The sequence below is a fragment of the Prionailurus viverrinus genome, unplaced genomic scaffold (genome assembly GCF_022837055.1).
Source record: "Prionailurus viverrinus isolate Anna unplaced genomic scaffold, UM_Priviv_1.0 scaffold_33, whole genome shotgun sequence".
Taxonomy (NCBI): Eukaryota; Metazoa; Chordata; class Mammalia; order Carnivora; family Felidae; genus Prionailurus; species Prionailurus viverrinus.
In genome coordinates this window covers 1,570,834-1,587,204 of record NW_025927604.1, presented here as the reverse complement: position 1 = coordinate 1,587,204, position 16,371 = coordinate 1,570,834, and the positions used below count along the sequence as shown (strand labels likewise).

Here is a 16,371-nt window from a genome sequence, read left to right as displayed (position 1 = left end):
TTTTTAAATACAAAGCATCCTTTAACTTGGTCAGCTCTGGACCGGGCCTGCTATTTCCAGAGGAAAAGTGTCGGGGACAAAGGATGTCAGAAATGCGTTTGGCAGCTGCGCGGACAGGAGAGCCGGCCCCAGCAGCTCCAGGAAAGGCCCACCTGGCAAGACCCCGTCTCTCCCGGGACTCTGGGTTTTCCAAGCGGAACAACAGGAACCCCGGCTCAGCCCCTTCCTATGCAGCAAGGGGCCCCTGGTAAAGCTATCAGGAAGCCAGTTATCCGAGAACCGGCTTTTCCCAGGGGTCAGGACAGCTTCCTGCATCCTCTGCCAGATTTGCGGGAAAGCACGCGGAGTTGGACAAACAAGGACGGTGTTTTTCAAAAAAACTAAAAACAAGAACATGGTTCCTTCGAGGTCACAGTGAGATACAAATGTTTTGGAAGATGGGGCGTGCAGTAAACTCAGTCCTCATCTTCACGCGAACTCTCTTGTGAACCGCGTGTGCCACACATCCCTGTTTAGCACCTACGTGTACACACACCGTACGTGCACACGCAGAGAACCAACGGGGGCAGACGCACAACCGATCAACACAGGCACCCACACGCGCACGGACTCAAAGGGAGACACCGCAAACAGCTCTAGGCCACGGACCCAGGTTCCGATACCTCCTCATGCAAACAGCAGCCACCTGAGAGTAATCACCAGCGAGGACAAGAGCCTGACCGAACTATTTCTTCCGGAAAGGAGAGGGAACAACTCTAGTCCGTGCCTCCTGTCCACCGGCGTGCCGGGCAGAAGGAGCTGTGTCCGCGGGCGTGTGGGTCACGCACGCAGGGCAGCTCCAAACGCACCCGGCTTCCACATTCCAGTCTCCAAATGCAGTTTCAATGAAGCCAAAATCACGTTCAAATGAGAAGGTGAAATTCGTGGTTCGCCACAGTGGGAGTGCAAGGGCTCCGCGGCAGGAGGACAGCGGCCCCGCGGCAGGCCCGGGCACCACCCCTCCCCATCCCTCCACAGGCCTCGGCCCTCCTCCTGATCTTACACAACGCGCCCCTCCGGGTACGGTGTTCTCACAGGGGTCTGGACGCACAGCACACACTTCTCTACTGAGCACACATCCTGGGGGCGTCCACGTGGCAGGGCCACCCGCGCGTGCGCATACACGACACTCAGGACAACACACGAGTGCCCCCGTTTAGACGCACATTAGGTTTCAGAGACAACACAGAAGCCCGTCTCCTCATGCACAGTCTCGTCTCCTGTCTCCTCCACTGGGCACGTCACTTACAGGAAATGCCACCACGTCACCACCAGCCCTTCGTGACCACGGCCTCTCAGACTGTGCAGCGACCCTGCATGGCTGCCCACAGGGGCGGTACCTGGTTCTGTCCCCACTGCGGCCAAGCGTCCAGAGAGCACCACGCCAGACGCCCCAGGAGCACCACGGCAGGAGCCCCGGGAGCACCAAACCAGACGCCCCGGGAGCACCACGCCAGACGCCCCGGGAGCACCGCGCCAGACGCCCCGGGAGCACCACGGCAGGAGCCCCGGGAGCACCACGGCAGGAGCCCCGGGAGCACCACGCCAGACGCCCCGGGAGCACCACGGCAGGAGCCCCGGGAGCACCACGGCAGGCGGTGAGCGCGGCAGGAGCGGGCAGGCAGTGGGGAAGACAAACCACGGAGGCGAGGGAGGGGCCGGGCGTCGGGGACGCGCACCTTCGCAGCAGTCCTGCCACACGCGCAGGTCCACGCGGGGGATGTCGTCGCAGCTGCTGTAGCCGTGGGGGAACTCGGCCACCCTGAACACGTCCCTCTGCACACGCGTGATGTTGTCCGCGTTGTCGCACAGGATCCTGGCCAGCGACGTCTGCTTGATCTGTGTCAGCTGCGCCGGGGAGAACACCCCCGGGCTCTCGTACCACAGCCTGTTTCCGGAGTGAGAGCAAGGTCAGACGCCCGGAGGCCCCGCGGAGGCGCGGGGAAACTGCCAGGAAGCTCTGCCGACGGCACGGACACTGCGGGGCCCAGTCCGCTGCCACTTAAGAGGGGCTCAAGCACGGATCACGCCTCCTACTCAAGACGCAACACACGGGACCTGTACTGGACGCAGCAGAGAAGCTGGCGCAGGTGGGGGTGAGACCCCTGGCGTGGCGCGGCCCCTGCTGCATTGCCCCGCGGTAAACCCCACTCGTGTCATCGTGTCAGTCTTGCCAGAAGCTCAGATCCCTCCGAACTGCCACGGCGGTTGAACCGTGTGCACCGTTCTTGGGAACAGAGATGCCCTCACTACGTGGAAGGGCACGGAAGCACCTGTGAACTGGGTCACGTGATCCTGGGGCTGCAGTCGGGGGCAAGTCCCCACACTGGGGAGCTAATCACGAACGCGGCGAGGCGCGAAGACGCTCATCCACTTTCACCTGGACACAGTCTCCGCCACCTGCCCCGCACATCCCCGAGTCCCCGGAAAGGTGCGTTTCCGAGCAGAGGCTCTCCCCGGCCTCACCTGCCTCCACCTGTCGTCCCTCCGGCACCTGCCTTTACCTGTCCCCATCTCTCAGCCGCTTGAACTGTGTACTCAGCAGGCACATCAGGGTCGGTCCCAGTCGGCTGCCAGGGACCAAATCCTCTACCATGAGGGCAGGAAATAAGTCGATGTTGAGGGGGGACCCGTATAACCTACAGAGGAAAACAACCAAGTGAGACCTCAAATTTGCTTAGGCGTGCGGTAGCTGGTACACAAAACCAACGTGAGAAAGTCCCCATCTTTACCACCATTTAGCATCATTCAGACCTGCTTTCCACAAAGAACATTCATCATCACTCAAACCGTCTATCCGTGACGTTTCAAAACTTTTCCCTACTTTCTGTGCATATACGTATACACACGCATAAAGCAAACCGCACGTTTATTGTAAGTTCAGAAAAACCAAGAAATACAGGAAGAGAGTTAAAATCCCACCTTTTCTGTTCAGAGATCATCACACTTGGCAGGATAATGTACAGCCTTCCAGGTTTTTTGCATAAATATAAATAAACAAACTTCACGTGACTGAGGACAGACTTTCCAAGGGGTAATTGTGACGCTGGAATTCTACTGTTTGTTGGAAATAGGTTTGCAGTAACGAAGCCATCTGCTCAGCAGAACAGCACAGGAGGCCAAGACAGCAGGGTTGAAACGTTCAAGAGCAAACACTTTCACTGAGCTCTTCAGCTCCCGCGAAGCACAAGCACGCGGGCAGAGAGCTGGCGGCAGGCTCTCCCGAGACACGCACGTGGCTCTCCCAGACGCGGGTGCTTGGTCTCAGTTTGGGACTCAGAGCTCAGCTGGGTTTTCTAAACGCGCACTATCCGGCTCAGAGGCGCGGCCGGCTCCGTCCGCGGGGCTGTGGCCACAGAGGAAAGGGGGTGCTGCTCGGGCACCCTCGAGCAGGGTGGCTGGGCGCTCCCGCCAAGCCCCACTCCATCAGCACTGACCTCGGCTGCAAACAGAGGAGCCTCATGCCGTGGTTTCCCTGGGGAGCGGGGCTGAGGGCAGGCGGGGAAGTCGGGAGCCCCAGCCTGCCCGGCTCCTGTGACCTTGCCGCCGACGCGGCCTCCGCTTGAAGGAGCCGCTCCCCACGAGGGGACAGCGCCCACACCCGCTCGCTTGGGGGCCACAGCCAGCAGGGAGCACCCACTCGGGCCAGGCCCCCCACCCTTCCCACGGGGCTCGGAGGCTGACGGCTGAAGAATTCGCTGTTGTGGTGAAGACGGTGGAGTTTCTTTTCCAGGGTCTGCGGCGCACGAGGCGGGCACCCCTCCCCCGGCCTGTGGCGCTGGGACGCTAGGGTCTCCCCGCTGTCGTGAATGGAGTTTGGCAAAGCAGAGAAATACGGGAGAGCGACCCGTGTTCATCCGGACGGGACCGGCACATAAGAAACACAGATCCCACAAATCCTGACCGAGCGGTTCTGTGCCCGGTGACGTCCCAGTGCCGCAGGATTCACACAAACCGGCAGCCTGATACCGTTACTTAAAGGACGCTGGAACGCGCCGGACTCAGGAGGGCTAGGTTCGTTCACGTCGTCGCACCTCACGATAAGTTACGAGTAAAAAGTGATCGTCCTGGAGAAGCCACGGTCAGATCCTCACTGGGGAACGCCTCACCTTCGGTGGAAAGTGAGTAGCTCAGAATAAGCGAACCGGGCGAACCGGAGAGTCCAGAAAGCACGCAGTGTGGCCTCAGAAAGCTTTCCTTTTTCAAACAATTCTTTCCAACGTGAAAGAACGCAACTTAAATATACAATGACTTGTAGACGTACTTGACAAGTCCGAGGACGAGGAGGGATCGTTATGGAAAAACTCTGAAGAGGGACTATTTGCATTAAAGGAACGATAAGTCACACGGTAGGTAGTCAGCAAGCCAAGGGCAGCCGTGCCCGTGAGAAGGGCGGACGGCTGAGTGAGTGGAGAAATGCAGGTCTAACGCACCGCCCAGCCAGGGACCAAGGCCGCTAACCTCCCTGCTGCCCCTGTGGTCTTGGGGTGCCCAGAGCACCCGCACGGTTCCAGCACCACAGGCCCCGGGCACCTGCTCCCCGGAGCCCGCACGATTGCCTGAGGCTGTGGGCAGCGGTCCCCGGACACAGAGGTGTCCCTGTCGTGCTGGCCGAGCTCTGGTGCTCTCTGCCTGCTGTGAGCAAGGGAGCTGCCCACAGAGCCCCACGCACGCACGCTGGGCCCCGAGGTTCCCCGCAGGTCCTTCCCCTCCTGTCGGACTCCCCTGCACGAGCAGGCCGGGCACCCACGTGGCTGTGGCCACCGCTCCCTGCACCTGCACGGCCTCCGAAGGCGACCCCGCACAGGCTCTGCCCTCCCGGCTGCACACACACACACACTAGAATCCCGAGAACAACAGCCATGCACACGTGGGGCCACCTTTCTCGGCACACCTGACCCTGACAACGCCGAGAAACCCAAGGCGCCACACGGTGGCTCCTCCTTCAACTCACCGTCTCAGCTTCTCCCGGATCTCGGGGTTCTTGATCTCATTTTTCAGGTCCTCAAAGGTGTGGGCGGACGACAGGTTGCAGTACACTCGGTATTCGTGGTAGGGCGGGATGCCGTGGTCCCGGCCCCGCTGGATGTTGATGGCGGCCAGGTCCAGGGCCACCGCGTGCGCCATGGAGAAGAGCCGCTCGGTGAGCTCCGTGTTCAGCAGCTGCGAGGGGACACGCATCTTCCCGGCCACACCGAACAGGCCCCTGAGCAGCGGGTCGATGCCGCCCTCGTTCACGATGCGGAAGGGAGAGAAGAAGGCTTTGTGCAGGGGGATGTGTCCCTGCACGATGGGCTCGAAGTTCTCGTCCAGCCGGTAGAGCACGGGGTTGACCAGCGTGTGGCCGAACCTGAAGGCGGCCGTGGCGAAGGCGTTGAAGATGCCGGCATTGACGCCCGGGTCGTAGCCGCGGTAGTCGCCCAGCGCCTTCATGCCTACCTCGCCCAGCACCTTGGGCAGCCAGTGCTGGTAGGTGATGTGCTGCACCTGCGCGCCCACGATCTTCCTCGCCTCGTGGTAGATGGTGTCCCCGTCCCAGTGCGGGTTCAGGGAGAGCAGCTCGGCGGCCACGCGGTTGTGCTCCCGGAACCACAGCGTGTGCATGCTGGTCAGGCCCAGCTGCTCGTTGGCGCGGTGGTCCCCGGCCAGGAAGCAGGGGATGGGGCTCTCGTTCTCGTCCCGCATGCACTCCGTGGGCGGCCCGGTGGCAAAGGGCAGCAGCGGCTTCCCCGACCGCTGCACGATGCCCTGCCGCAGGAGCCCCCGGTGGCTGGCCAGGTCCCGGATGGCGCGCGCCTCGTGCTCCGTGCTCCCGTACACGTTGGAGGCGTCGATGTAGGAGGTGAGCTGGTTGATCTGCTCCCGCGGGTACACGGAGTTCATGAGGAGGGACGTCATCCCGCTGCCGCACACGGGGCTGGAACGCACGAAGAACATGCAGCGAGCCCCGTTCCTGACGCGGGGGTCGTTGGGGGGCACGGCGACCGAGAAGCAGGGGGGGTCGTTGCTGCACACGGAGCTGCAGTGCTGTCCGTCGGAGAAGCGAGCCTGGCTCAGGGCCACCACCGTGGAGTCCAGGTCGTGGTCCAGAAACTGGCCCCACTGCATGAGCATGTGCGTGAACTGCTCGTCAGGCGTGACGGTCTCGGTCCCGATCAGGGACGTGGACACCAAGCGAGGCACGGGCAGCGCGTGGCCGTGGTACAGCCGGCCGGGGTCGATGCCCCGCGGGGTGTTGAACCCGTTCTCGTACACGGCCTTCAGCAGGCGCTCGAAGGCGGTCAGCGAGGCGCCCCACATGGGGTGCTGCAGATTGTTGCAGGTGCCGTCGTGCGTGCGGTACTTCTGGTGGAAGCACATGTCCGAGCAGTTGTTCACGCGCCGGTGGGCCGTGCAGCCGGACAGGTTGGCGATGAGGCTCAGGTACTGGGGGGACACGAGGTCGTTGTAGTGGTAACCTGCGGCAGAGGGGGACGCGGCTCACCCTCTGGACGGCGGGCAGCACACGGGCACGCGGCCCTGGCCCCCGCGGTCCTCCCCCACCCAGTCCTGCCTGCCGGGCCGGGAGCCAGGAGAGGGGACCTTCGTGGGATGGGCGCGCGCGGTGGGGGAGCGGGGGACGGCCCGGGGTCCACACAGTGCCGGGGAAGGGGTCCCGGCAGGAACAGCCGGGAAAGACATTGACGTGCGCCAGGGGCCTGTTCTGGGACTGCTGGAAGAGCTTTGCGCTCAGGGGGACATGCACGTGTGCACAGTACAGGCACACACGGGGGCACACGTGCACACACACAAGCACGCACACGCAGACGTACACATATAGAGGGGCGCACACACCCAGGGGCACACGTGCACACGCAGAGGCATGCGCACACAAGAGCACGCACACAAGGGCACATATGCACATGTAGAGGTACACATTCACACGCAGGGCACACAAGCCCATGCACATGCAGGGGCACACGTGCATACACACAGGCACACACACACAGGAGCACACGCAGACATACACGTGCATACAGGCACACACACCCAGGGGCACACATGCACACACACACAGGCACGCACACGCAGATGTACACGTGCAGAGGGGCGCACACACCCAGGGGCACACGTGCACACGCAGAGGCACACGCACACAAGCAAGAGCACGCACACAAGGGCACATGTGCACGTGTAGAGGTACACGTTCACATGCAGGGCACACAAGCACATGCACACGCAGGGGCACACGTGTACACACGGCACATAGGCAGAGGGGCACATGCGCACACAGAGGCACGCGCACACAAGCAAGAACACGCACGCAAGGGCACATATGCACGTGTAGGAGTACACGTTCACACGCAGGGGCACACGTGTACACACGGCACATAGGCAGAGGGGCACACGCGCACACAGAAGGGCACGCGTGCATGGGCACACGGGCTCACAAGTCCGCCCACGCTGCTAGACTCCTGGTCACCACCGTCTTGCACGGTACCTGCTTGAAGCCGGTCAAGACGGACTCTGCCTACGTTTAAAGGAGCCGAGCCAGTCCCACCCGTGGAGGGAATAGCGAGTTGGAGGTGGGAGGGGGCAGGCGTGCCGCATGAGAGGACAGGCACGCGGGGCTGCGAGCCGGCCCGACGCTCGGCTCCCTCAGACCTGAACACTCCGTCCGCGGGCACCTCGCAGACACGGCAAAGCGGGATCGGGGTGTCTACCTCGGGAAGCCCCAGAACCCCCAGGGTCGGGGCTGGCGTCCCCCTGCACTGCCCCTCTCTCCTCTGGCCTGCTTTCCAGTCGGAGGGACGAGCACAGCCCGGGCAAGCACGGGCACCGGCCACCAGGCAGGGCTGGACACAGACAGGCCACCTTTGTGAACCCAGACACGTGTGCTGTGCTTTGAACGCCCGAGTCTCCCCCAGCGCCCTGATAAACTGCCGCCAGGCCAAGCCTTCCTACTAACCCGGCGGGCTGACCGCCGGCTGCATCAGGAAGTTCTGGGTGGCGAGCTGGTTGCCGGGGATTCTGCGCACTGCCCTGGCCATCCGCAACCATGCTTGCTCGCTCTTTGCTTTAGATATAAAAACCACCCCCGAAGGCACACAAGCAACTACCAGGGAAAACACTGAAATTCGAGGAAAAGAAGGCACCTGAGGCCAATGGAACAGACCAGACTGTGTCGGGCACAGGTGCGGAAGGACCGTCAGCGGAAGGCTCCGAAGGCGAGTTAGGACACCGGGGTTTGCAGCTCGAGGACACAGGTACCCCTGGTGACCAGCGTCCCCTGAGCACGCCTGCGAGCTGCTGGAGGTGAGACGGTCCCTCCCACCACTAACCTGGCCTCCAGCTTCCCCACTTCACCCAGAGTCACCTCTGGCCTTCCTGCCCCCGGGCAGAGACCCAGTCACCTGACTGTCACCTCTGCCTTCAGCACAGCTGGAAGCCACCCCACTTGCTGGACACCCTACTGCCAATGCTTCACCTCCCCACGCAGCCACTCCACGGACACCCATGACCTGGAACCCGCCCGGGTCACTCCACAGGTGCCCCTGCCACCCAGGACCCCCTGGGCCACCCCACGGACGCCTGCCCTGCATCCCACGCTGCCCTTCCCCCTTCACATCAAGGCCACCCAACGACCTGATCCATGTGATCAGGTCACTTTTCTAAAAGAAGCCCCATGGCCCCCACATCACGGAGACCATGACAAAACCCTCCTCTCGCCTCAGGGGCCCTTTCCGGTTGGGCACCCGAGAGTTCCCTCATCCTGTCCCCTCCCCGGTCTCTCCACCTGCTCCAGCCCAGCCTGCCCAGCCTCAGACACCCCGAGTGGGGCAGGCTGTGCACCAGTGCCGGGGTGCTGATTCCTGTCTGTCCGGGTCCCCGTGTTCCTGTAAACAGCACGTGCTGATGGGAGGCGACCTCGCAGTCCTGCACAAGGACCAACAGCAGACGGGCTCTGCCTCATACAGAGGCCGCACAGTGTTTAGGACCCGCCTGCGGAAGCCGCCACGGCCACATTTAGCTCCTGAACGATGAGCCACACAAAGAAAGGGAGGAAGAAAACCAGGCAACCCCACGGGCCCCCACAGGGGGCAGAGCATGGTCCCTATCGCAGACGGCTGGGGACACCGCGAGGCACCACGGTGACAAGGCCATGAGCCCCAGGCATCCCTGTCCATGGGGACAAGGCCACAGACCCCATGCGTCCCTGTCCACGGGGACAAGGCCACGAGCCCCACGCATCCCTGTCCACGGAGACAAGGCCACAGACCCCACATGTCCCTGTCCACAAGGCAAGGCTATGAGCCTCACACATCCCTGTCCCCATCCTGGACCCGAAGAGTGGAGAAGTAGCCAACACAGGCTCCCCAGGGAGCACCTCCAAGGTGAGGCTGGCCGTCCATGGGAGAGAGAAAACGTCCAGAGATGGCCCCCAACACTCAACTGAGGCCAGCGCCCTCCAGGATGAGGAAACAGGTCTATAGTCTGCACACCCACGCCAGGAAGCTCAGCCCCAAACCAGCGCAAGGCAAAGGTCAGGCTTGAAGGCCGCGTTCCACTCCCAAGGACAGGGGCCCATTCCCACATCTTCGAGCCACGTGCACGTATCTAAGAATGTCAAATTCTCCAACATTTCTGTCCTGATGGAAAAGACCGGCTCATTGAAGACCAATCAGAAAACCCTGAAAACCCGGAGCCTGCCTCCCAGAGAGAGGGGACTGTGCGTGCTCCCGGAAAGCAGTGAAAGAATACGCGTGGTGGGAAGGCTGCTTTTCCAGAATAAAAGCCACGGCCACCGGGCACTTCTCACGGCACTGCTCTGCTCCCAGCACGGCGGGGGCCGGAGAGAAGGCATCAGTCACCCACCGTGCACATGACACCCGGGAGGCCTCAGCAGCCGCTTTACAAACACCCGAGCGCTGCAGATGCCGTCCCGACGGCTCGCAGTGCTCCGTCCCGTGTGCACAGCCTCACGTGGCAGCCGCTGCCCTGCCCCCTCTTCCCTCCATGCCATTTGTCATGGGGAACCGAGGTTCTCGGCCGGGGGCCAGCAGCGTGTGGGCGTCCAAGATACCCGAGGCCGTCGCTGCAGGACCCGGCGTGGCCCGCACCCGGGCAGCCGAGCCTGCATTTAGACGGGGATGCGGGCATGGCCCCCAAGGAGGCCACACAGGTGGGGTGGACGCCTGGCACTCGGGAGAGAAAGACCCCAGGACTAACTTGTTCCATTCAGGTCGACCATCAGCCCGTGCCGCACGTGCTCCTGAATCAGCTGCAACGTCCGCTCAAATATCTCTCCCGCGCGTGCCTGCTCCACGGTGTAGGGGTCCCTCGGGTACCGGAACAAGGCCAGCAGGTCATTGGGAGAACGGGGACGGCTAACGGGTCAGGAGCGGAGGGAAGAACAGAAAAAACCCTTGAGAACGAACATCACACCCCAAGGTACGATCACTGCCGCTGAGTGTTGGCGAAGCCGCTTCTCTAGACGTGGCGGACCGTGCCTTACTCATCCCAAGTGGAAAGCGTCAAAACCAAAGACGCTAAAGGCAAATCATTAAATCAACAGAGAAGACACACAGTTATGAGGCAGGAAAAAACACTTTGGAACTGCCAACACAAGCAAATACAACGCACCCGAAAAATACTTTGTTTTTGCCCATTCGGTAGTAAGCCAAGTGAGTAAGTGGAGATTTTCTGAAAACGTCTTATATGTGAGTCACAGCTCAGCTGCTACTCAGAAACTGTGACTTTTGTTATCTGAACCCCACAAAACCCGGTGCCAATGGAGATTGTGACTTTTAATTTGAAAGGTTTTTCTTCAGACGCCATAGGTCACAGCTTCGTGTCCTGAACCACATTCGCTTCACCCCGGAGACTGACTAAACAGTGGTCTGAACCCATTTCCGCCCCCAGTACCTGTCAAACAGGTGCGTGCGGGTTGAGTTTATGGCTCTGTCCACAGTTGCGATTGCTTCAACAATCGATTTGGCCACAAACGGGTCCCCGTTTCGGCTGACGTCAGGAACTGGAAAACACAAAGTCATTCATTACCCAAAAACTGCCCCGCAAGTTACTCAGGCGATCACATCTGGACACGACATCATTTAGAATAAGGCACACCTCCCTCCAGTACTATTTTTCACACCAAAGTTAAATCACGCTAGAAGCTATTTTCAAGCCATATGTAAATCATAGACCTTAATTTCTGAAACCACGTGACCCTGGAGGAGGACGGGAAAAGTAGCTCGGACGTGAAGCAGCCAATTCTTCCAGCGAAGCCCGGCCGCGAGTGGAGGCTCGGCTCCGGCCAATTTTAATTCCTGGTGGATTCCGTCCTTCCGTCAGTGGCCAAACCCTCCACAGGTGCCTGGGTCTCCAGCCGTTCGCCCCTACAAAGACTCTGCTCCCTCCATTTTCCTGTCCACTATGGGCTGATCACGTCACCGCCACGAGCGCACCATTACCACACGCGCACACGGCTTAGCCTGCAGGCCTCTGGGCCTTTCCACTTCCCTCTTCTCGTCTCTTCCCACTTAATACCAGAGTTTGCTAAATAAAATAACCCCGAAACCAACCGATCTTCTACCCCTATCCACTGACGCAGCTGGAGCAAAGGTCACCGGGCACGAAGTGGTACTTTTTTCCCTAAACGTACTCAGCCTTTCCAGAGTCTGACACAAATTTAAATGATCTTATTGAAATGCTTCTTTCACTTGGCCTTGGGACACACTTCCTCCTTCCTGGGACACGCTTGCTCCCTCCTGGGACACAGTCCCTCCCACTGCGACACACTTCCTCCTTCTTCCTGAGACACACTTCCTCCTTCCTAGGACATACTTCCTCCCTCCAGGGACACACTTCCTCCTTCCTGAGACACACTTCCCTTTTCCTCATTCCGGGAACACACTTCCTCCCTCCGGGGTCACACTTTCTCCTTCCTGGGACACGCTTCTTCCTTCCTCCCTCCAGGGACACACTCCCTCCTTCCTCCTTTCTGGGACACACTTCTGCCTTCCTGGGACACACTTCCTCCTTCTTCCTGAGACACACTTCCTCCTTCCTGGGACACACTTCCTCCCTCCTGGGACACACTTGCTCCCTCCTGGGACACACTTGCTCCCTCCTGGGACACGCTTGCTCCCTCCTGGGACACAGTCCATCCCACTGCGACACACTTCCTCCTTCTTCCTGAGACACACTTCCTCCCTCCAGGGACACACTTCCTCCTTCCTGAGATACACTTCCTTTTTCCTCATTCCTGGGACACACTTCCTCCCTCTGGGGTCACACTTTCTCCTTCCTGGGACACGCTTCCTCCTTCCTCCCTCCGCGGACACACTCCCTCCCTCTGGGACACACTCCCTCCTTCCTCCTTTCTGAGACACACTTCCGCCTTCCTGGGACACACTTCCTCCCTCTAGGGACACACTTCCTCCCTCTGGGGACACGCTCCCTCCTGCTGGGACACACTCCCTCCTGATTCCTCACACCTCCCAAGGACCTACAGGAGCCAGGTCTACCTGACCCCCACTCCTGCCTTCTGATGCCTACCCCCACCTCTGTCCCTTCTGCAGCGGTGTGGCCGCTTCCTCCTTCCCACCAGACCTCCCCGCTGAGCCCGGCCAGCCTCAGGCCCTCCCTGGGGGTCACACGGGGCAGTGGTCTAAATACTCACAAATCCGCACCAGCCCATCTCTCTCCCTGAAGCTTACTCGTGCTTTTCACGCGTGGACACAGAACCTTCCGTGCGTCTCATCCCAGCCTCCACCCCGCTCTGTGACATCTCAGCGAATGGCGCTCGCCCGCCGGGCTCTGCGTGGGTCCACGGCCGGCAGGCCCATCACGCCTGCGCTGCGGCAGCACGCCAACTGGGACACTGGCAGACACCGTCCTCGCTCCCTCCCCCACACCTCACCGTCCTTACTGCCTCGGAACTGCTCGGACCTTTCCGGTGGCTTCCCACACCCGTGCAATAAAAGCCAGACCACAGCCCGGCTGACGAGGCCCCGACCCCGCCTGGCCTCTGGCATTCGGCCCGTCCCAACCTCAGGCCTCACGCCCGCCACTCGCGCCAGGCCACGCGGCCCCGCTCCTCAGAATGTGCGTGCCCAGGGCGGGTCCTCCCCGACCACCTGCCCCGAGCCCCAGCCTCCTGGTCGGATCACGACTGGAGCCTGCTGTTCGCTCTGTTACTCGTCCGCGTCCGCCGCCTGGACGTGAGCCACAGCCCCTCGGGCCCTCGACACCCCTGCGCCCGCCCTCAGCCGTGTACAGAGCGGCTGCCCGGGACGCTCACCTCCCCGCCGACACGGGCACGCAGCGGGCGAGCCACGGTGCGTGGGACACATTTACCTGCTCTCGACCCACGTGGCCCAACAGCATTTCCCAGGCAGACCCCCCGCGCAGTGGGTCTCGCACGGAGCCAAACTTACTAACTTTTGGAACCGAATGTTTTTATGCCAAGTGCTAGACGAGAGGGTCCGATAATTGTATAGAATGTTATGACTCCAATGTTTCATTATTATGAATCACTTCAATTTGTTTTCCTCTGTAAATGACAATCACGAAAACTAACACGAAAACATTTACCTACCGTTTGAAAAAATAAAGGAAATTCACCAAAACGTTAATAGTGCTTATTTCTTAGAGGTGGGATCGTGGGGAGATTATTTTTAAATCTCATATATAACCAATTCACATTTAAGTAACACTACTTCAGGTATAAAAAACTGTAATTAAAAAAACACAGTCATAAAATTCACCAATCTAATTTTACATCCATTTCACACACCATGTATGATGGGAAAATAATATTTTTCCCTAAAAAAATCCTCCAAAATCAGGCTTCCAGTTATTCCTTAATGGTTCACATTTTTTTTTCATTTTTTTTTAAAAGGCTGCCCTTTTAAAATAATTTTTTATTTATTTTGAGAGAGAGACTCAGAAAGCACAAGTTGGGGAGAGGCAGAGCAGGGGGAGGGCAGAGAGAACCCCAAGCAGACCCCACACTGTCAGCGCAGAGCCCGACTCGGGGCTCGATCACACAACTCTGGAGTCAACCTGAGCTGAAATCAAGAGTCAGACACCTCACCGACTGAGCCACCCGGGAGCCCCCTTGGTTCCTATTTAAGAAGTGGCTTTAGGCTTAAGGCGTGGGGGGTGGCGGGTGTACAAACCAACCCAACCCCATTGCTTCCTGTGGGCACTCACAAGCCCGTGGAGAAGGCAGGAAGGCAAAAACACAGACCCAAGCGAAGGTGGTGGCCGCTCGGGATGGCGGAGGGGAAGCTTGACGGGACATACAGAAGACGCAACTTTGGGTCCAACCTAACACTGTGGGTTTGCCCTGGAGCCACAGGGCACAGGGCAGCGACAGTGACACGTGCACAGGGCAGCGACAGTGACACGTCGGGGATATGAGCCTTCAGGAAGAAGGCGGCAGATGTGGACAGAACAGGTGAACGAGACAGGCAAGGGGCAGATGCAGAGGTGGGCTCAGCGTGGCTCAGGGTCCGGGGCGGGACCGGTCAGTGATGCCAGACACTCATCCCGGGAGGACATGTGGCCCCTTCCAGAACTAGCGCGAGGACAGTGAAGGGGCACCAGCCGCGTCCACTCCTGCCAGATGGGGACTGCAAATTACATGCTCCCAGACCCGAATGGGTTTGGATGACGACTCCACCAACCACCAAACCCCTCATCAAGAAAAGCTGCACAGGGCACGTGACCACAGCGGTCTGCGGTCTCGGGGTGGCCGCCAGAGCGTGTGAGGCTGGGCAGGCGGCTCTCCTCTCAGGATCCCGGCAACGCCCCTGCAAACTGGGGGTGCCCTGCCTTCCTGTAACCCTGAAAACCCTCAGACGTCAGTCTGCAAGTGCGCTGGGCCAGGTGCCCTCCTGCTACGTGAGTCCACGCGGGAGAATGTCTGCCAACCTCAGGACACACGCGCCAAGGGGACTCACCGCTCACGCTGAGCACCATGCTGACGGAGGCCTGCCCGATAGTGTTCCTGGCCACACACTCGTAGCGGCCTGCGTCCGCGGTCCCGACGTCGTGGATGGTCAAGAACCCCTCGGGGCTGATATGAAACTTCCCGCTTTCCGTCACCTGAACCCCATCCTGGAACAAAGCAGAACAGAAATGATACTAAGAATAAGATCAAGAAGCAGGTGTTGTCTTTCTGGGGTGGGGACACCGCCTGTCAGGACCTCATGAGCGGACGGGTCACACGGACTGTGGTCACATCTGTGCAAAACTAGAAAGAGAACATTTAATCCAATTCGGTGAGAGTTTTCTTAAACTCCTGCAAAAGATCCAGAGAAGACACAGGTAAGTTCCTAGGAGTCTCCAGGATTGGGGATCGGGGGCTCATGAAAGGACACCCCTATGTGGTGTGCACGACAGTAGGGAAGGTACAGAGCTTGGGCAAGGGCCAGCGGGATGGCCCCGTGTGGTCATGGCAGGTGAAGTCTGGCAGACCGTGGGGGGAACTCAAGCCTCCCTCCGAGGGACCCCTGCCCATGGCCACCCCATCCTCCGGGGACACGTCCCGTCGAACTCTTGTTTATAATGGCTATACGTGGAAATGCACTTTTGCATTGGGCTTCAGAAAAACAACACGGAAGAATGCAATAACACCAAAAACCTCCTGTATGGATTATGGGGCCACGGATCTAGCCAGAAGGTTTTCCTGGCTTTTGTCACGGGGAAGGTCACGAAGAGGATGATGCTGTGTCGTGCATTTGCCTCGTTTTGCTTTGTCAGTAAGGGGCCCGCAGCATCTGCTGACTCCGAGAGGAAGCGCGCGGCCGACAGCCACCCCCCTCTCCCCCGCCTGTGGCAGGTGCTACCTTGTTCCAGGTGATGACGGGCTCAGGCTCCCCCTGGGCACTGCAGGGGAGCTGCACGTTGGTGCCCACCTCCACCGTCCTGTCGCTCGGAATGCTGGCAAACACCGGGGTGACTGCAAAGCAAGGGGCAGCCGGCTGACCACGGTGGAAATCCCAAGACACTCGTGATTTACAGCAAAAGGCTTCAAAAGAGCACAGCCCCTTGCCCGCAGCCAGGCCAGACCCAGGGCACTCTTGCCAGTCTCAGCCTGTCACTCTGCCTCCTAGCCTTGTCTGCAGAGAGCCGAAGGGCCGGAGGAAAGGGGAGATGGTCTGCCCGCGGCCCACGCTGGACCTGAGGAGCACGTCTGAAGAGCAGACCGCAGCCCTAACCAGCTCCTGTGTACGTGGGGCGGGGGGACCGGGACGTCACGGGCCCCGGAGAGAGCCTGATGGTTAGGACGGGAAACGCACACTTAGGAGAAGAGCTTTCCTCACCAGGAAAGTGAGGATC

The 16,371-nt window shown here is 60.1% G+C and overlaps 1 protein-coding gene across 1 annotated transcript in view; it reads right to left on the bottom strand.

The window, feature by feature from the left end:
• PXDN (peroxidasin) overlaps nt 1-16,371 on the bottom strand; it is an 80,240-nt gene that overhangs the window by 7,496 nt on the left and 56,373 nt on the right. Inside the window, exons 15-21 of the mRNA XM_047845107.1 lie at nt 15,879-15,991; nt 14,991-15,147; nt 10,945-11,053; nt 10,249-10,406; nt 4,994-6,497; nt 2,544-2,678; nt 1,719-1,927 (exon numbers count right to left, since the gene is read on the bottom strand). Of these exons, the coding sequence (XP_047701063.1) occupies nt 1,719-1,927; nt 2,544-2,678; nt 4,994-6,497; nt 10,249-10,406; nt 10,945-11,053; nt 14,991-15,147; nt 15,879-15,991 (2,385 nt within the window). The remainder of the gene's footprint in view (nt 1-1,718; nt 1,928-2,543; nt 2,679-4,993; nt 6,498-10,248; nt 10,407-10,944; nt 11,054-14,990; nt 15,148-15,878; nt 15,992-16,371) is intronic.